The sequence below is a fragment of the Equus asinus genome, chromosome 7 (assembly GCF_041296235.1).
Source record: "Equus asinus isolate D_3611 breed Donkey chromosome 7, EquAss-T2T_v2, whole genome shotgun sequence".
Lineage (NCBI taxonomy): Eukaryota > Metazoa > Chordata > Mammalia > Perissodactyla > Equidae > Equus > Equus asinus.
In genome coordinates, this window is record NC_091796.1 from 107,474,463 (window position 1) to 107,495,241 (window position 20,779).

The 20,779-nt window shown below is 55.8% G+C and overlaps 1 protein-coding gene across 4 annotated transcripts; it reads left to right on the forward strand.

Moving 5' to 3' along the window:
* The first annotated feature begins 7,813 nt into the window (after nt 1-7,813).
* Nucleotides 7,814-17,077, forward strand: LBHD2 (LBH domain containing 2). Of its 4 annotated transcripts, none has more exons than XM_044773148.2 (4): nt 7,814-7,963; nt 13,630-13,716; nt 15,369-15,525; nt 16,698-17,077. In XM_044773148.2, exons 1-4 carry the CDS (start codon nt 7,961-7,963, stop codon nt 16,793-16,795), a joined length of 345 nt encoding a protein of 114 aa, XP_044629083.2. In that variant the 5' UTR covers nt 7,814-7,960; the 3' UTR covers nt 16,796-17,077. The 4 variants fall into 4 exon arrangements, with proteins under 4 accessions (XP_044629083.2, XP_014710091.2, XP_070370620.1 ...); XM_014854605.3 differs by lacking the exon at nt 7,814-7,963 and adding an exon at nt 11,662-11,799; XM_070514519.1 differs by lacking the exon at nt 7,814-7,963 and adding an exon at nt 11,697-11,805 and having other exon boundaries at nt 16,698-17,076.
* The last annotated feature ends 3,702 nt before the right edge of the window (nt 17,078-20,779 follow it).

Genomic DNA, 20,779 nt, shown 5'->3' on the forward strand with positions numbered 1-20,779 from the left:
CAAAAATATCTTTCAAAAATGAAGAAGGAAATAAAGATATTTTCAGACATTCAAAGCCCCACCATGAAGACACATGAGGTGCCTGCCTGAATGGCCTCTTTGGATCTTATAGACACGTTCATTACTTGGGCCAGATTCTCTGATTCATTTATTGGATACCCTCTAAGACTGTCAATTTTGAGTGGAACCCAGAGAACAAATGGGCTTTTCAGCAGGTCCAGGCTTTAGAGCCAGCTGCCCTGCCACTTGTGCCTCATGATCCAGCAGCCCCTGTGGTTTTGAGTGTAAGTGGCAGATTGAGATGCTCTGTGGAGCAAGTCCCAATAGGAAAATCACTGTGTATACACTCAGGGTTTTAGAATAAGGCTGTGCCTTCTTATGCCAACAACTCTTATCCATTTCAGAGGCAGCTCCTGGCTTGCTGCAGGGTCTTAGTAGAGACTTAATGCCTGGCCATGGATAGTAAGAAACTATGCAACACAAGATGTCCATCACAAAATAGATGTTATTGTATCCACTAAATCATAATGCTGGATACGCATACAGCATTCCATTGTAAAATGAGACTGGGTCCAAACCAATCTGGAAGGAAAAAGTAAACTTCATGAATAGTGTCTTAGACTCTGTGGTATCCGCTCCTACTGTTTTACCAACTCTTCTTAACTCACAGCTATGGGAAGTGTTGTGATCAATCAATAAAGGATGAGAAAGCATCAGCCTGGTTTAAAGATTGGTTTGCCTGAGGTGCTGGCTCCAGCCAGCGGTGGATGGCTAAGACTTTGCACACATTCTCAAGAGAAGCCCTGAAAGACAGTGGTGAAAAGAAATTCTCCCAGAATGCAAAAATTTGACATTGATTCGTGGGCAGTGGCTAAGGGTTGGCCAGCCAATCAGAGACTTGGAAAGAATATAATTTTTCTGGGAGATCTGGGGGAAAGACAAGCAGATGGATCTCTCAGAATGGGCACAGAGTGGCAATGGGAATGAATGCTCACCAAAGGGCATCTATTGTGGAGGAGGCTCTTGATATTGCATGGACAAGATAACCCATTCTGAGGACATCAGCCTCTTTCCTCCCCTACCCCATTGCTTGCTCAACAGGCCATGTACAAGCGACCAAGGAGGGAGAGATGGAGGCTTGGCAAGGACTCAGCCACATGGACTTCCCTCAGCAAAGCTGACTTGGCTTCCATTATGGCTGAGGGACCGCCTTGTCAACAGCAGCGACCCATACTGAGCTCCTAATATGGTGACATTCCACAGGAGGACCACGCAATTGCCTGGTGGCCAGGTGGATGACATTGGACCCCTTCCATCATGGAAAGGGCAGTGATTTGTCCTTGCATATTTCAGGTCAGGACATGCCTTTCCAGCTGTATCACTGCTACCCGCACCACCATTTGTGGACTTGCAGAATCCTTTATTTATCTATCACCATAGCAACTCAAGCAACATCACGTTGGACTGAGGGCCTCATTTTATGGTGAAGGAATTATGGCAGAAAGTTTATACCTAAGAAATTCCCTGGACTTACCATCATGCCGTTACCCAGAAGTAGCTGTTTTGAGAGAAAGGTGGCATGGTCTGCAAAAGACTAGTTATGGTGCTAGATGAGAGCCAACACCCTGTGAGGTTAAAGCTGTCTCACAGGGTGTGGTGTATGCCTTGACTCAGCAGGCATTCTGTGGTGCCATCCCCCCACAGCCCAAATGCCTGGGTCCAGGAACCAAGCAACAGAGGTGGGAGTGGCCCTTCCCACTATTACACCAAATAAAACACTGGAGGAATTGTTCTTTTCCTTCCTGTGACCTTGGGCTAGTGTCCAAGAAAGGGATGCTGCCATCAGGAAGCACAGGCATGCCTCCCATGAATTAAAGCCAAGGCTGCCCCCTCCCCCCACCGACTAATTCTGCTTCCACATGCCGATGACCAGGAGGCAGAGAAGGGGTCACCAAGAAGCCTGGGATGTTGATCCCAATCATCAGAGAGAGTTTGGATTGGGTCTACACATGGGGCAAGATGGACTATGTGTGGGGCCCGGGGGTTCACTGCGGTGCTTAATGGTTCTTATTGGGAAAAGGAAGGGAGCTCATTAACAGGCCTATAAAGGACTCAGGTCCTGAAAGAGCAAAAGTTTGGGTCACCCTACCAAGGCTTAAAAAACAAGTGCTGCGGGGGCAGCCCAGTGGAGCAGCGGTTAAGTGCGCACATTCTGCTTCTTGGCGGCCCAGGGTTCGCCGGTTTGGATCTCGGGTGCAGACATGGCACCACTCGGCAAGCCGTGCTGTGGTAGGCGTCCCTCATATAAAGTGGAGGAAGATGGGCATGGATGTTAGCTCAGGGCCAGTCTTCCTCAGCAAAAAGAGGAGGATTGGCAGTAGTTAGCTCAGGGCTAATCGTCCTAAAAAAAAAACCCAAAAAATAACCCAACCAAGTGCTGCTGAGGAGCCGGCAGAGGGGGAGAGGGTGTGGGTCGGTGGTTAAAGAACATGCCGGAAGCGGAAGTGGGGGGCTGTCACAGCATGCCTCACAGGGACTGTTTCCTTCTCCCTCATCTCTACCCCCTACCTCATATGAAGAGATCTGCCAGTGTCCAATGTCTTAGGCCTTAGGGTGGTACACTCCCCCATTGTCATCACCCAGGAGGATCAGAGGCTGGTGGGACATCGTGAGCCCTGGGCACTGAGGACACATTTCCCCACAGCACAGGGTGGATGCTGAGGGTGGGTAGTGTGCCTCTGCCCCTCCCGGTCCACTCTCCACCATTCTCTGCTGCTTTGTGCTCTAAATGGGCTGTACCCATGAGATGGGGAACTCGAGAGAGTGAGACGGGTATCTGTTTCCCGCCTCCCCCTTCCCCATCACTGCAGCCACAGCCTGCCTGGGGCCCCTCCCCTTGAAGCAGCTGTCCCCAGGTTCTGGCCACCCTTCCCTCTTCCCCTAGAGGACCCAGAGGTGGCAATAGCTCCCCACCACGGCCAGCCTTGGGATCTCCCCCATCCCCTCTCGCCTGCTGCAAACCCTGCCCATGTCTTGGTAACTAGACCACTTTTTATACGCTCCTTGATCTCCCTGCTTTCCTGTGCCCATGCTGAGACTCTGACTGATATATAGTCATATCTACAGCAATATTCCCATTACCGGGTTATTTGCAATTAGAATAATGAAATCCTAAATGTCCATCAAGAGACATATAGATAAATAATGGGACATAATATGGAGTTCCATGTAGCCACTAAAGAAATGATGTAGAACCATTAATTCAATCAGCCCAAAGCTGCTGAATGCCAGCTATGTGCCAGCGCTGTTCTAGGTGCCAAGGATACAGCAGCGGCCAAGACAGACACCCAAGTGTCCACTCTAGTCTGGAGACAGACCACAGACCAGTGCACAGAAGAGTAAAAAGAGAATTTGGGAGAGTAGTGAGGGCTTCGAGGAAAGTGGACATGGTAACGTGATCGAGGGGGAAGGGGATGCCCGCCTTATACATGGGGACACAGGGAAGATGCAGGGAGGCCTCTCTGCGCCAGTGACATTGTCGCTGAGAAGTGAACAAGAAGGAAGCAGCTGTGTGAGGCTTTCCAGGTAGAGAAAACCCCAGGTACAGAACAGGAACAGAAAGCAGCCAGTGTGGAATGGCGGTGAGGTGGGCAGGCCTGGACTGCAGGGGGAGTGGTGGGGGGCAGGGAGGCCTTGGCTGACGGGAGTTTCTGCAGAGGCTCCACCTTCCCTGCCAGTCGCTGCCTGGGTCCTGTGGCCGCTGTGACCCTGCCAGTGGTTCCTGAGGTTTCCTGCCTCCTGACTCTCTGGACCATGGCTCTTCCTGAAGCATGTTTCTCTTCCTCCTTCTCAACCTCTGAGCTGACAACGTGGAGGACTTTGAAGGGCACGGGTATGAGCTGGTACCCTGCCAGGATCAGACACAAAGAAAGTGCCCCCATAGATGTGTGTGCATGAGGTTGTAGGCAGGGAGCCTGAGAAGTGGGCAGCAGTAGGCAGGGAGTGAGGGAGGGTCAGATGATCCTCTCTCAAGAGTGCTGCCTCTTGTTTCCTTGGCACCTTGGGTGGACCTGGGTGTGAGTTTGCATGCCCTGCCCTCCTAATCCCCCCATGCATGTCCTGGCAGGAAATGCCCCATTGCCACCAGGAATGTTCCTTGCATCCAAAAGCACTGAACCGAGCAGTGCCCAGCAGCTGTCCACAAGGGATGTTCTGCGGGCTGGGTGAGAGGACTAAGACTAGAGGAGCCAGACTAAGCCTGTGACCCCAAGCTCCTCGTCTGAAGGGGAGATGGAGACCCTCCATTGCAGAGTCTCTGTGAGGCTTTAGTGAGGTCGTGGGTGCAGCCTGCAGTCATATCAGGTGCATTTTGTGCTGACAGTCCTACAGTTGTACTAACAGATAGTAGTTGATGACCACTATGAAGACAACGGAAGGTGAGGGCCTGTGTGACCTCACCCTTGCCCTGCTGCATGCACTCCCCTACCTGGCAGCCTCCCCCACCCTCCACTGCCTGCTGGCAGCATCTTCCCAAAGGCTGGCTCTGACCACATCTCTCTCTTGCTCAGAAGCTTTCCATGGCTCCCCACTGCCTCAGGGATAAAGGGGACCCTTTGGACCCTCTGACCCAGGATTTCCCCTCCCAGAGGAAATTACTCACTGCCTAGAAGGGGCGGGTGTGGAGGCTGGACTGGACCAGGAAGTCAGGGAAGGGAGTCCAGAGTAGGGGAGCCTTTCAGGAGTACACCGAGGCTTCACAGCAAGGACTGCAAACACTCTAAGTGCCCTGTGCACAGCACTTTGCAGACCAACCGCCAAGAACCCCATGAGATAGGGACAGGAATCGCCCCCTTTTTCAGAAGAGCAAACTGAGGCTCTGTGGTAATGGCCGGGCCTGCCTCTGAGCACCCTAGCCCACCATGTGCTGCCTCTCCTCCAAGCAGCAAGGTGCCTCCTTCTAACGGAGGTCAGCGTCCTCTTCCTGGGAAGAAAGAACCGCCCCATAAGGAATACTAACCCCTGTGACCTGTCTGTGCCAAGCCCTTTCCACACAGCCTCTCCCTCATCTGCACACAGCCATTTTCCCCTCCCCATTGTGCAGATAAGAAAACTGAGGCTTAGAGTGGGCAAGAGACCTGCCCAGTGGTGCAGGGCAACACAATGGAGGAGCCAGCACTTCCTCTAAGAAGCCTGTGCGGCCAGCAGAGGCCTGGATGTTGCCCCTGAACACAGAGGCATCTCCAGGCTGCAAGACTTACATGTTCTGCCTGGGGTGTGGACAGAGGAGGCCTGGGAGGGGCAGACTGAGGACATTCCTTTTCCTCTGGCCACCCCTTCCACCCTGGGGTTCTCAAAGTGTGGTCCCCAGACCCAGCCAGCAGCATCAGCCCCTGGGAACCTGTTAGAAATGCTCCCCAGACCTATGACACCACGAGAGGAACGACTGAGGCAGGGGCCTCTGCGCTATTCTACTGCACGCTCGAGACTGAGAACCACTGCTGTGGCTCTAGACGGATCCCCTCAGCCAGTTCCCTCCCAGGCCTCCGCTCTGGGCCGTGATGGGCAGTCATCTCCTGCCCACTTCCCCCTCCCCTAGGGCTGGGTGAGAACAGGAGAGAGGGAGCCCAGGGTGCAGTGACCCTCAGGGTGGCATCTAGTTTGGACACTGCCTGGCCAGTCCACTGCGTCCCCTGACTGAGCCCAGGGGAAGTTTACACCCATTAGCAAATTATCCCTCTTCTGCTAAATAGGTATGATAGTCCCCATCTGGCAAGGCTGTGAGGGCTAAATGAGACAACACACAGGGTGGGCACAGAGGGCGCTCCATAACGGGCCAGTTCATCATCATTAGAATTGCTATTATCATCCCGGGTCTAACCTGCCCCTCTCTCAGAGCTAGAGGATAATCTCCCTAAACCGACCTTCAAGAGCTGGTGCCTGCGGCCCCCTACTGGCTCTCCCAGGGTCAGGGAGTGGGGACACCTGGCCTCTCCCCGCAGGGCCTGCTGACTGGGCCCCCCCCTCACAAGTTCTTTAGACCTTTCCTCCCCCCCCGCCCCGGGTGCCCAGGGCAACACACTCCTGGGGTGCAGGGCTTGGGGCGTGTGCTCCCACTCTCAAGGTGTGCCTGGTGCGGGAGATATCCCGCTGAGCATTTGGTGAATAGACGCGGGAGGAAGTGGTGGCCCGCACTGCCCACATTTCTATGCTATACGAATGGATGTATGCATAAATGGGCACACATTTTAAACTTTGTATTTGTTACACAAAGGTGGCTCGGGCTGGCCCAGTGGCACAGAGGTTAAGTGCGCACGTTCTGCTTCTCGCTGGCCCGGGGTTCACCGGCGCGGATCCCGGGTGCCGACATGGCACAGCTTGGCAAGCCATGCTGTGGTAGGCGTCCCACGTATAAAGTAGAGGAAGATGGGTACGGATGTTAGCTCAGGGCCAGTCTTACTCAGCAAAAAGAGGAGGATGGGCAGCAGATGTTAGCTCAGGGCTAATCTTCCTCAACAACAACAAAACAGTGCTGTCCCTGGCCCTTCCAGCTGTCTCACCCCAGCTCATCCTGCTGTGTGCAGGGAGAGGCAGGCTGGGCAGGGCTCATGGCCTGGGGCTGGTGGGGGTGGGGGGTCAGAGTTTTAATCTCTAGAGTCCCCTGAGCACTCATGACTGCCAGGAGCAGAGGCAGGACCCAGCTGGCCAGCCTCGGAGCCTCGGACAGGTCTTGTCAACCGGGCCCCTCTTCTCCGGCTCGTGCCACCCAGAATCCCCACCTGTCCCCGGGAGAGAAAGAAGAGGGCCAGCCTCGGAGAAACCGGGACGGAGAGACAGGCTCCGAGGTCCCGGTGCAGGGAGAGCGCGCGGCGGGCGCACTCGGCGCGGGCTTCACCACCCGCGCCCCGCCGGAGGGGGTACGAGGCGCAGGCCCGCTGCCGCAACCTGCCTTTCCAGCGTGCGGTTCGGGGGCGCGGGGAGTGGGGCTCAGGGGCGGGCGCCCCAGGGCTCTGGGCCTGCGCAGGGCTGCCCCCCTCGCCCGCGTCGCTGGTCCCAGGGGAGCGGGCGTCTGTCGCCCGGCGCGGGAGGTGGAGCTCAGCCAAGCTCCGGACCCACCTTGAACGCCGAACCGGGGCCGACGGAGCCTCGCGGCGGTCCCATCCTCCCGCGGCCGCCGGGCCTCGGGCCCCCATTCAACCCGTTCCCCCGAGTTAGGCTCAGTCCCGCGGCAGTGCAGGTCAAGGGAGGGCGGCTCACGTCTGGGGACAGGCCTGGGTCCTCCTCTCCCCACTCCAGCCTCACTGGGAGGACAGATACCCCCCAGCCCCAGCATCTGTCCCCACACTCATCCTGGGGCACATCGGGGGCCTCAGGAGATGCCATGGTGGTGGCTGATGGCAACGCCGGCGGCTCTTGGGGTCCCATAGACCCTGGGAAGGGCGCCCTGCTCTGTGCCCCACACTGGGTCCGGCACACCTGCTCGCCCCTGCTCCCTGGGGCTGCCTCTGTCGGTGTGATTTTCTTATTATGGCACTTTTAAAAACTTTGAAGTCCGATTATTTACATTAGAGAGAAACGTCCAGAAACTTTGTGCAGTCAACAGCCCACCAAGGACAGAAGGGCTCAGTCCTGTCTCACAGAGAATTAGCACGTGAGGACAAAGTTTAAAACGACGGTGCTCATATCGCGCTTCAAAATATGAAATCTTTCAAATTAACCCTATTGTCTCTTGTCACTTTGCTCTGCCATGCCACCGGGAGTCTTGGGTGTTTTACCCCATGACGGCCACAAGAGGGCGCAGAGAGCAAGCCTTCCTGGCCCGGAGCCAGGATTCCGCCCGCCGTGAGTACCCAGCCCAGGCACGCTGCCCTCTCCTCTGTTCAAGCTTTGGAGGGTGATTGTGCGGATGAGGGAGCTGAGAAGGGGATAACTCCAGCTCCACCGCGGCCAGGGAACGTCAGAGATGGTTGGTCCTTACTCTTCATTTAGTCCACCTCATCCTCCTACTGCATTGGCAGGAATAGAGGCCCAGAGAAGGGCAGGGCCTCCCAAGGACACACGGCAACGGCTGGGAGTGACCAGGACTCATAGCTCCTGCCTCCAGATCTGCCTGTCTCCTGTGGAGAAGGGCCTACAATGCAGGGCAGGAGGGAAGGGGAAAAGCAGAATAGCAGACTGAAGGCCAAGATGGGCCCCGGGGCTGACTCTGCAAGCTCAGATGTGAGCCTCCAGGCCTGTGTTCAAGGATACTCCCTGTCCCCAGCCTGCTGCCCCACCATCAGAGCTTTATGCCTCTAGGGCCTTCAACACTTCCTGAAAGCCCTGTCAGGAGCAATCCCCGGCAACCACGAGACCATTGTCAGCTAACAGCTTGGATAACAACCAACACCTTAGGTGACAGCTAGCACCCTCATTAACGAGGAGGGAGAGCAATTCCTGTCCAAGTGGAAAGGAGGTGGAGTGGCCTTTTGGGAGATGGGGTGAGGGAAGGGGGCCTGCCAGCATAGGCTTTCCTGACACAAGGTGTCTGAGTGTCGAGACGGTACAGTTGCAGCCACGGTGACCACTCCATCATTGCTGTGTGAGGCTAAGGCGAGCCCCTGTCCTTCTGGTTCAGGTACTCTCCACTGGAGAAGTGTATTTGTATGAGTAGGGGGCTCCCTTCTCGGAACGAGGCTGACTGGGGTGCTTGCCTGCCTCCCAGAGCTCCCAGGCACCCATCCCTTAGCTGGGTATTCCCAGCCTTGCATAATCTCTGCCAACTTCTGCTTCCAGTCTCACATCTCTTTACACCCAGATCATCAGGTCTCCCATGCCATTATGCCTAGATCGTCCCTCCGCTGATCCTGCTGTGATGCCCCCTCCCTGGTCCTCCTCCCAGGAAACTGTGCAAAGAGCTCTAGCCATCCCATGGGCACAGATGGAGGCACTGAGATTTAGACATAATATCTCTCTATCTGACCTGTTTCCCCTTTGTGAACCATCAGGATGTAAATTCATCAGATCATGAATTTTGATGATCCTAGAACCCAGCACCAGCACTGCGTAATAAATGTTTAATATTAATATTTATTAATAAATAAATGTTTAGTTTATGAATGAGTGGGCAAAAGAATGATGAGAGGATGGGTGGATGGATAAATGATAAAAATGAGTGATAGAGAGAGAAGTTGGAATGGTTAACTGATGTTTATGTCTATGGATAGCATAAGGATATAATATAAGGATAATAGATGAATGCATGGCAGAGTGATTGATGGTGAATTACCAGGTAGATAGATGGTTGGTAGGAAATGAATTATTGGATAAGGAGGTGAACTAATGTGTGAATGATGGATGCAATGGCAGAATGTATATGTGTGTGGGGGGGGGGGTGAATGGGTGTATAGATAATGGTTGAATGAGTACTGGAAGTATGGTAGATGGTAGTGCTAGATGGTGGATGGATGGAAGATGGTGGATGCATCTATGTAATGGTAGTTGGTTAAGTGATAATAAAATAGATGGCATATTGATAGAGGATGGTGGATGGACATGAATAATAAATTGACGGATTGATGGACAGTGAAAGAATCTATAGATAGCAGATGAATTGCAGGTAGTAGGTGGTGGATGGTGGATGCTTGGTGGGTGGATAAATCATGGAAGTATGGATGGATGGTGGATAAATAATAAGTAGATGGTTGTGATAGATCTATCCATAGAGAATGGAAGCATAGATGGTAGATAAATGTGAATAGATATATGATTGATGGATGGATCGTGAATGGTGGACAATAGTGGCTGGATGGCACATGAATGGAGAAATAGATGGCAAATAAATGGATGGTTGCTAGGTCTATGGATAATATTCTGTGTACTGTGGAAGTATAGATGGAAGGTGGATAGTAGATAGATAACGAATGGATGGATTCTGGATGGATAAATGATGCTTAGGTAATGAATGGATGATGGTTAAAGGATAGATGGCTACATCTTGGAAAATGGATACATGAAAGGTGAATGGTGGATGGGCAGATGATGGAGAGATGGTGGATGGATGGTAGGTGGTGAGTGATGCCTGGAAAATGGGTAGTTTAATGTATAGATGAAAGAAGATGAATAGATGGCAAGTAGATGGTAAATAGATGATGAATAAAGATGGATATTGGATGGATAGTGAATAACGGATAAGGGCTGATGCACAGATAAATTGGTGGATGGATTATGGTGGATGAATGCTCACTGCTATCTTTCTACTCTATTCCTAGCACCTAGAATAGTGCTTAGCACATAGAAGGCACTCGATGCATTTTTCTAAAGTGGATGAATATGGATGGATGATAGATGATACTTGAATGCGTTTTGGACGAATAGTGAATTATGGCTGGATACTGGATAGATGGATAGAGGATATTGTGAGATGGACAATGAATGGATACATATGTAGTGGATAGGGATAAGAGATGGATGGATGGTAGATGATTGGTGGATGGTAGGTGGCTGGTGGATTGTAGTGCATAGAAATATGAACGAATGAGGGATGGTGAATGACTGGTGACCGAACAGTAGTTAGATGAATTGTGGCTGATTAGATGGGTGGAGGCTAATGGATTGGTGGTGGATAAATCCAGATAAGTGGACAGTAGATAGATGGTAGATCGATGATTGGCAATCAGGTATGTGGTGGATGGATAAATGAATGGTAGATGGATAGATAGTTGTTAAATATTAATGGAAACATGTTAGACAGTGAATGATGGATAGACAGGTGGTAGATGGATGGATGGTGAATTACTGTTGGACTGATGGGTATTTTCATGGTGTATTGATGCTTGGTCAATGGTAGGGGTGGGTGGTGAGTGGATACATGCATGGTGGATAGATAGGGCATGGTGGATGGTGATTGGGGTTGGATGGTTAATGGATGTTGGATGGTGGATATTGGCTAGTGCTTGGTGGATAGTGGATGGATGTTGGATATTGGATAGTGGTTAAATGGTGGATGGTAATTGGTTGGAGGAAGTTAGATGGTGGATTGTGGATAGGACAGATGTTGGATTATTGATGGTAGATGATGGATAGTCGATGGTCGATGTTGGATGATGGTTGGATGATTACTGAATTGTAGGTGATACATGAATAGATAATGCATGATAGATGATGGTGGTTGGATAAGTGGTTGCTGAACAGTGGATTGTGGATGTTGGGTGGAAGCTGAATGTTAGATAACTGTTAGTGGATGTTAGATGCTGGATGGTGGAAGGGATGTTAGATGCTGGTGGGGCAGAGCAGAGGTTATGCACCTTGGCCTCAGGGGTTAGGCATGTACACCAGACTGGATGAGACTGATTGTCCCAGGGCTCTTTTGTTCCTTTTTGGGAATGAGACTGGGGATGAAGATGAGAGGGGAGCAGTGTGGAGACACCTCTCCCCCGATATGGGCCCTCCCACTTGGTGTTTTCCTTGTTCTCTTCACTCCTTCCAATTGGAAGGTGTCCTTTTTCTATCTATCTGATCCCATTGAATTCTCCCCCTGAATTCCTGAACCTCAGATTTGAGGCTCAGGGCCTTATGTGACCAGGATCAGGTTCTGGGGGATGCGGTCTTGTCAAAGGGAGAATGAGGCCGGGGTGCTACTGGGAGCTGGAGCTGGGAGGGCGGAAGCGCGGCCGCGCGCCGCTCGCAGGAGGCCGTGAGTGTGAATGAGGGGCCGGGCCAGCGAGCGCTTGTGGGCGGAGAACGCCGAGGAGGGTGAACAGGGCTAGCAGCTCCCGGGTCGGCCAGGTGGCTTGGACCGGCGCCAGCATCCAGCGCCGGCGGGTGAGTGTGAGTGAGGCGTAAGGGGCGCCCCCTCCCCAGCTTTGCCCGGCCTGCGTCTCCGCTGCTCCCTGGCGGTCAGGCGCGGCGTGGGTGGGAGAGGAGGAACAGGATTAGGGGTTTTGAATTGGAGTTCCCTGGGGAAGCGGAGGACTTGGGCACCACGGTCACCCCTTGGCTGCTGGACGCCAGGCTTTGGGCAAGAGCAGTGCCCTTGGGGGCTGCGCACAGTCATACGTGGCCCTACACACCTGGGAGCCCGCGGAGGTGTGGGTGGTGGGAGCCCTCCATGTGCGAATGCACCCTCTGGCACTGGACACTGGTGCGGGGCAGTGGGGCAGCAGCCGGTAAGCACTTGCTCTCTGCCTGCCTGTCCTGTCCTGTCATGTTCCCCCACCTCGAATGCCTCCCCACCCCGACTCTGGCTGGGCTCAAGGTGACAGCTCCATCATCTGTCTCTATTACCACTCCTCTCTCCTCTGTCTGTATCGTCACTCTGGGTCTGTTTCTATCTTCTCTCTGTATCTCCCTTTCTCCAGCTCTATCATCTCTGCTTTGTCTCTGTGGCCAGAGGTCTTTTCTGACTCTCCTTGTGGCTCTTTCTTGAATCTGTCTGGATCTCTGAGTCCACTCTCCTGGACTCTGTCCTGGCTGCTCTGGGCTCTAGCCGGGGTCCTGGGATGGGATCCCAGGCGGGGATCCCATGGAGGGACAGACCTGGGAGCAGCAGGGCACCAGGGACCTTTCACAGTTTTGGGATTGGGTGGAGGCGCAGGTGGGTAGGGCTCAGGTGCCCACTGCCCTGGGATGCCTGGTGCAGCGTGTAGCCCCCTCCCAGCCTCCCTGGTTGTCAGTGGGACCTAAGCTGACCTGTGCTGGGTGTTTGGTGAAAGAAACCTCATTTCCCAGAATAGCAGCCCTCCCCTTTAGCTGGGTGCCCGCAGGACCTCTGCCTCACAACCAACAGGACATTACAGGCATTCCATCCTGCTGGTCGCTGCTCTTTCTGCCCAGTCCCCTCCCAGCACTCCCCTGCCCCTTGCCTATGGCCCCTGCTGCCTCCCAGCCAGTGCCAAAGTTAGGTGTCTGCCTGCCAGATCCCACCCCCTTTTCTGCCACTGGCTCAGTGCAGGGGGAGGGTCTGAGGCTGGTGTCCATGAGTCCCAGCAGGGCCTCTCTTCCCAGAGCCATTGCTGTGCAGTCTTTGGCCTGGCTCCCTTGCCCTTGTGCCTGGCCTGAGTGGGCATGGCCAAGTTCAGGCAGGATGTCAGTTCCCCTTGGGCTGTGAGTGTCGAGGGCCTGGCCCTGGGTGTATGTGGGGTGTTTGCTGTCGGCAGGGGATGGGAGGGGACACTGGGCACCTTTGCCTCTGGTCAACTCACCCCCAGTCAGTGCTGCTTCCAGCCTCCTGTCTCAGAAACCCATCTGGACCCCTGCCTCTCTGTGCCCCCTCCTCGATGTTCCCTGCCTCAGAACACTTTCTCTCCTCCCTGCTGCCCTGGCTTCCTCCTGCTCAGCTCTTAGGCCTCAGATCAGCCGACCTTCTTCCAGGAAAGCTTCCTGGGTCCTAAGGCTGGGTCGGCCTCTTCCCCTCCTGCCCCCGCACCTCTTCAGCTCTGGGCACATTGTGTGGTGCCTGTCCAGTGCCCTCTCTGATGGTGGGCTCAGGCGGGGAGCAGCAGTGATGGAGGTCCAGCTGGAGCCATGGGTGCTGGGCCCGGGGTGGGGTAGTGTGGGTGTGGGCTGGAGCAGCCTGAAGCTTCCGGGACGAGGGTAGGATCCAGCACCTGGCCCATAGCAGACACCTCGTTTCTGCTTTCCATTTCCTTGCAGCTGGATAGCGGCAGCAGCATGAGTGCTCCCCAGCCTGCCATGCCAGAGCTAAGCCCAGCTGAGGAGGCTAGAGGCCCAGCAGGGAAGGTATGTAGTTGGGGCCCTGGGGTCTGCCCGCCCTCAGCCCTGTGGGACAGGAGGGAGCTAGTCTCAATTTAACCATCTGGGTGGGGGAGGTGTTGCTCCTCTGTAGAAGTCAGATGCATAAAGCAATTGAGGGTGAGCTGCCGTGGTGTACTTAGCACCCCTTCCAGACCCTGGGGACCCCAGGGCTTCCTCCCCAAGGCAGTTTGCTCTCTGCTGGGTGAGGTAATGCCAGAGTCCCCTGCTCTCAGCTCTAGTTTTCTGGGGAGGGGGTGTTAATGCAGCTAAAAAGTGGGGTCCCTACACAAGGGGTGCAGTCTTGATGTTCTGAGTTCTAGAGTTGGGCCATTCTCATTGTCGGCATGGGGGCAGTACTGGGGCCAGAGACGGGGACCAGCCTAGAGTTACACAGGGGGTTCTGGAGCTTGCGGTTGCAGACACAGCCTCCTTGGCAGGGCAGATGGAGGGCGTGGACACCAGGCCTTGGTACTCCAAGCTCTGCCGGCCTGGACCTCCCTCACCCAGTGGCACACTCTGGGCAGAGGAGCGCCCCTGGTTGGGGGTCAGCAGGGCTTCCTGGAGGAAGGCAGGAAGGAGGATGGTGGGTGGGGAAGGATTGCAGGAGGGGAAGGAGCCCCTGGACTGGCAGTGCCAGCAGGCGGGTCCAGGCATTGGGGACCTGTGTTCCTCGCTCTGCTGTTCCTCTGATTCCATAGATGGCCCAGCCAAATGACACCTCTTCTCACACTTCAGGGTCACCTGGCGTAGTTGGTTAAAATGAGTCTGGGCTGGAGCCCAGGAATGTGCATTTAAACATGTTCAGATGGTTCTGCTGCAGTGGTTTGAGGGCCATTTAGCAAAGTCCTGCTGGCTGTGTGCCTGCCTTTCCTTGAGGCACTCATGCCATTGGGGAAAGGCAGATATGCACCACACAAGGATCCTTCTAGGTAAAAGAGATGGGAGTTGGGGAGCTCCAGGGAGGGGACTGCCTGAGAAAAGACATAGAGCTGGGACGCTGCAGGCAAGTCAGGGCTGCTGTGGTGCTGGGGCTGGTGGTCTGTGCACCCGCGGCTCTGGCTTCCACCTCGGAAGGCCTTGAATGGAAGGAGGGGATGCTGAGGGCACCAGGAGGGCTTAGGGAGGCGCCCCCGCATGCTCTTGTGGGCACTGAACAATGAGCCCAGAGCAAGATGCTCAGGTTGCCATGGCAACAGCTTCCCAGCTCCTCTGAGCTGAGGAGCAAGCTAAGGGCCCAGAAAGGAAGACCCTAGGAAGGGGCTGAGCAGGATACTGGAGGCAGCCGGGGATGCACTGAAGCCCTGGGCTCACTCACTGTGTGACCTTGGCCTCCCAAGCCTCAGGCTTCTGTCTGTGAAATGGGCCTAAGAGCTGAGCCCAAGTGGGTCCTATGGTGCCCCCAGAGAGCTGCGACCCCAGGTACTGAGTACTCCAGCCCCAGTGGTGAGATGCAGGAGGGGCTGGAACCCTCTGGGGGATAAGCAGGCATGCACATGCACACACACATGCTTGCTCCTGCCCTGGAGACTGAGCAGGGAGCCCCTGACCCTCCCAGTGGGCAGAATGCAGGACAGGTATGGGAGGGAGTGGGGGCCCAGGGTCTGGTATTGTCCTGACCCCTGCCACCCGTCCTGCAGGCTGCAGTGGGTGCCCGGGAGAAGGGCCCTCGGCTGGGCCAGCGGCTGCCCTCGATTGTGGTAGAGCCCAGCGAAGTAGGTGCTGTGGAGAGTGGGGAGCTGCGTTGGCCCCCAGAGGGTGCCCAGAAGGGGTCCACCCACAGCCAGGCTGTTGCTGGTGAGTGAGGGGCTGCCTGTGGGGGTGCCGAGAGAGAGGAGTCAGAAGCAGGGTCTCCTTCTTGCCTGCTTCTGCAAGCAGGGCCCTCCACACCCCAGCCTGCTCACACCCCACCCATCTGCCCGCCCTTGACCCTCTCCCTGTCACCATCGCCCCTCCCACCTGCACACAAGGTCACTTCATCCACTGTTGTGACCCCAGGCCTGGCACACGGGTCTGCGTTTGTTGGATGAATGACAGCCGTTCTCACCCCCACCATGAGTCCTGCCTCCTCCTCCCTCTCTCATGATTCATCACCTTTGGGACAAGTGTGCATTGCCCACTAGGGCCTGGAAGGGGTGAGGGTGTGAGTGCTGAGCAGGCCCAGCCCTGGCACCTATGAGGTGGGGAGATGGGCCAGCCCCGTGGCAGGCTCCTGTCCCTGCTGCAGGTGCCCTGGTTAAAGGCCGAGAGGCTGCCAGAGCTGGGGAAGCTTCTGGGAGGAGGAGGCGTGGTGAGGAGAGGGGTCAGCCAGGGCCAGGTCTGAGGCACAAGGAACAGCAGGCGGGGTAGTGGGGGCCTCTGTGGGGGGCACATGATGGGTGAGCTGTGCCCGGGAAGTTCTGTCCCCTGAAGTTCCCTGGGGAGTCTGTCCCCAGGTGAGGAAATGAATTCAGCCTCAGCTGGGGCTGCTTTGGCAACCTGACTGCCCGCTCCCCTCCTTAGATGTCAGTCTCTCCTGGCTCCCCCGGCCCTGGCAGCAGCCCTTACTGGTCAGCCGCCCGCTGCAGTTCGGGCCCAGAAGGGGCCTGTCCATGCCCTAACCCCCACCTCTCCCCAAAGTCCCCTCAACCTCTGTCAGATTCTGTCCAGGGCCACACCTTGTGTAACCACTGGGACTTGGGCACTGGGGAGGCCCCCAGGTCTGCCCTGGATCCCCCAAATCTGCCACCCCTTTACTCTGGTGGGTGTGCCAGGCGAGGGGTACTCCTCTTCCCAGAGCCAGGCCTTGTCCTCCCTCCCTTGCCTAGACCTCACATCCAGCACCCCTCCCTCCTTCACCATGGGCAACTTGTGGCCTGCCCTGCCCCGGTGCCTGCCCTGCCCAGCTGCAGCCCCTACGCTCACAGATTCCCTTGCAAACATGTGGTAAGCGCAGCCCCCACCACATGGAGGCCTTTATGTTCCTGCAGCCCCCTCACTGAGTCTGCCGGGACTGCCAGGGAAGGCTCCGGATGACGCCGGCAGCGAGTGTGCCTGCTCCAAGGACCAAGACCCCCCGGCCCAGTGAGAAGACAAGGACATGGCCAGATTCTGCTGTCCCAGGGCTCTGCCCACCCTGCCCCTGCTCTCTGACAGTTGAGAGGGCGTCAGCCCCAGGGTGGCCCAACTGACTCACAGAGAGGGCTGGGCCTGCCCAGCACCCAGTGGGCAGAGCCAAGCCACTGCCTCTGGCTGCACCAGACTGGCCAGAACCATAGCCACTGCCCTCTCCCATCCACGGCCCAGGGTCTGGGTCACATCCCTCCTTCTTCCATGATTTGAAGCTGAAATAAATCTCTTCCTGGTGGTCAGTGGGCACATTTGGTAGGGTTTCGAGGGGCTGAGGACAATTTTGATTCTGCCAGTGGTGTTTCAGGCAAGGGCCTCGGCTCCAAGCCCAGGCTGACCAGGCTGAGTGCCAAGTGAGTGACCACTTGGGTGGTCTACACAGAGGGTGGCTGGTGGGGCTTTCCAGTGGCTGTGGCATTTGCTCTTCTGGCACCCCTGCCTAAGACCCTCTGCTCTGCTCTTTTCTACCTCAGCCAAGCTGCACAAGGCAGGACCAGCTTTCTCCAGGCCCTCCTTGGGGCCTCCAGTGCTGGCTGGACCCTGAGGGCAGGAGTCCTTCCTTTCATCCCCCTCCACCCTGGGTACAGGAATGGTATGTGGGGTGGGGTGCCCTCTTCTGGGCTGGATCTCATTAAATCCTTGCAAAGTCCCATTTTACAGATGAAGAAACTGAAGTGTGAAGTGAAGTGACCAAGGCTAGTCCTAGCCCTGGCTATAACAGGATCCCTGAGGCTGGGAAGCCACCAAGCTAGCCCCAGAGCCCATGTGGGAGACTGGGTGGGCAGGCCCCTCTTCCTGCCCCACATGAGGGTTCTGTCTCTCCCTGGGGTCCAGGGACATTGCCTCTTGGCTCTGTCCCACTGCCCAAGGGGAGCCCTGCTGGCTGGTCGGGATTGGCATGGGGGGCAGATACCTGATCACCGCCAGGGCCTGCCCCCTAGCTGTGCCTCCCTTCCTCCCTTCCTCCAACCTAGCCCCCTGCCCTGGGCCAGCCTGACCTGGCCTGAGGAAGCTCAGGGTCTGGCCTGGTGGGGGGAGCCCTGCACAAATGTTAGCTCAGCAAAGTCCTTGGGCCCAGGCAGGGCGGAACAAGGCCGGGTAAGTTTGGAGGGGGAGGCGGGAAACACAGGCCCCTCTGTTCTTGCTAACCTCCAAGATGAATAAGACATTTCTCCAACACACCTTCCCTCTAAAAATAGCCCATCCCCCAAATTCAGGAGAGGTGGGAGGCGGAGGTGTGGAAGTTTGCCTGGCAGCTTGTTTTAATTTTAACTTCATGGCCCCATGGGCCCGGTACACAGGCCCAGGATGTCTCCGTGGGCCCTTCCCTGTCTATAGCTTAAGAGAGGGGTTGGGCTGTCCTTCAAGGTCCTTCCTGTCCTTCCCCTCCTGTCCTTCCTGTTGTTCCACAAGGGGGGCGTGGGGGAAAAGGACAGATATTTTACAGGAAGCATTGCCAGGATTTGCTGACACATAGGATGTGGGGGAAGGGACCTGAGGAAGCAGAGGTGATTTCTGGGTTCCTAGTGTGCAGTGTGAGGTGGGAGATGGTGTCATTTACTGAGATCTCATCCCCACCCTCCCAGGCAGTCTTACATTCATTTAAACACAGCTTTCCCAAGGTCCCAGTGCTGACAAATAGCTGAGCTGGTTGGCCTGAGACCCAAGCATAAGGGGAGACCACAATGCCACTCTGGATCTCACCATCTAACAGGGCAGTTCTTGAGTAGAAATGACCCACAATCAGAGCTGGGGGTGGGGGGTAAGACCCAGGGAGGCAGTCCAGTGCGGGCGGGCAGAGCATCTCGACCCTGCCGATCTGCTTGCCCCGCAGAGCGCGGGCCCCTATCCCACAAGACCCGGCCCCTTTAAAACCAGCTGGGCCCCAGTCCATCCACCGCCACGCGCCAGACCCTAACCATGGCGCGTGCGCGGTAGCCGGGTAGCCGTACCAGCGGTGCAAGAGATCCATGCCACGCCCACTCGATAGCCCCGCCCCGAATCTCCCGAGGCCCCGCCCTGAGAACGCAGGTGCTGGGCGACCCAGGGAACGCCGGTTGGAATCATCCTGTGGCGCTCACCCCGCACCCCGCAAGCCCCGGCGTCAGTTGGGGTCATTGCGGAAAGAACGGACGTCACTGTCCAGTGCCCTTCCCAGCTGGGCCACCTAAACTCTGCAATATTCGTCTCGGAGAGATTGAGGCTCTGAGAGAGGCAGTCCCCTGCCCAGGCCCACGGCAGGTGAGGCGCAGAGGGTGGAGCCCAGGCTTCCTGTTCTTCGACTGGCCTCTGCCCTGGACCAGGCAGGAGTGTACGTAGAATTCGCTGCCTCTGGCATCTACATTTGGGCTGTGTTAGCCTGGCTTCCCAGGAACCCATAGGACAGGCAAGCATCTGGTCCTTGTCCCTGCCCCTTCTGACCGGGGAGCCAGGTCCTCCACTGAGGTGAACCCATTTGATTCCAACAACAACCTCATTTTATGAGGAGTAAACTGAGGCTCCGAGGCAGAAGTGCCCCTCCCAAGGTTGTGCAGCTCAACTGGGGGAGGTGGAATTGTACTCTCCATGGGGTCCTCCCTGTGCCACTCCCTCTCAATTGCCCCCTCTACTCTGCCTTCCCCTGACCCTGGCCAGGCCTGTGCCTGAGGCTCCTCTGAGACAAGGCTGGGACTTTTCCAAAGAGATTTTACTGAGAAAGTTGGGGAAAAACAACATAGGAATAGAATAAAAGAACCATCCCGGCCTCATGCTGAAAAGTGGGCACGGGCTTGGGTGGGTGTGGGGTGCAGCTGGGAGTCGGGGAGAGGTCTGGGAGCAATCCCCCAGACCCTGGGTGCCACTAGCTTTTCAGGGACCTGTCTCCTGATTCGAGGTGACCCATAATTGGAGGTCCCAGGACTCTGATGTACCCTGTGAGCAGGAGACCAGGAGGGTCAGCTGGCAACGTCCACCAGGGCCTGGCACCATGGGAAGACCCAGTCCTCGGAGGTAGAAACCTGGGCTGGAGTCCTGGCCTCTCTCTCACCAGCCGTGTGGCCGTGAGCAGGTTCCTATGCCTCTCTGAGTCAGTGTCCCAACGCAACATGGGTAGAGAACATGTACCTGACAGGGGTCCCAGGGCTCCCAGCAGGATACAGCTGCCCCAGGACTCCTACTGAAGAACGTGGGTGGTCACCTTGGGTGCAGGGGGTGAAGGGGGTCCCTTTCTGACTCCTGAGTTGTGCTTGCCCCTCCCATCTCTTAGTCTCTGACTGTTGGAGACATGTGGAACAGGAGGTCAGTGGGCAGGTCAGCCTGAGCTGGGGGGGAAGGGCCATCCAACCAGCTGGGTGCCTCACGGGCTTCAGCTGGGATTCCTATGACCCCACCTCACAGAGGGGAACTCAGGGCTCAGGGAGAAGGCTCAAGTGGTAAACCAGAGGGCTTCTTGGAGGAGGTGCTGGCATCTCTGGGTCTGACTTGGCTGTCTGCAGATGGCAGTTGGGTGCTATAGCATCTCAGGTGCCTTCCAATCTTTTATGGGCTGGATTTTGTCCTCAAAAAATTCTCCTGTTGGAGTCCTAACTCCCACTACCTCAGCAGGTGATTGTATTAGGAAATAAGGTCTTTAAAGAGGTGCTTAAGCCAAAGAGAGGCCATTAGGGTGAGTCCTAATCCAATAGAACCAGTGTCCTTATAAGAATTGGAGAGCAGGACACAGACACACAGAAGGACGACCATGTGAGGAGACACAGGGAGAAGACTGCCGTCTACAAGCCAGTGAGCAAGGCCTCAGCAGAAACCAGCCCTGCCAACACCTTGGTCTAAGACTTTCAGCCTCCAGAACTTTGAGAAAATAAATGTCTGCTGTTTAAGACCCCCGCCTGTGGTACTCTTACGGCAGCCCTCGTACGCTAACCCACAAGCTTGTCTCTGCTCTCCTCAGCACCCTGCCCAGAGCACC

Bases quoted from the DNA above. Each gene is read 5' to 3' on its own strand.
- LBHD2 (XM_070514517.1), top strand. From the start codon at position 13,042: ATGGCCAAGTTCAGGCAGGATGTCAGTTCCCCTTGGGCT. The intron at 13,081-13,629 runs GTGAGTGTCGAG...ATTTCCTTGCAG, and splicing joins ATGTCAGTTCCCCTTGGGCT to CTGGATAGCGGCAGCAGCAT. The intron at 13,717-15,368 runs GTATGTAGTTGG...CCCGTCCTGCAG, and splicing joins CTAGAGGCCCAGCAGGGAAG to GCTGCAGTGGGTGCCCGGGA.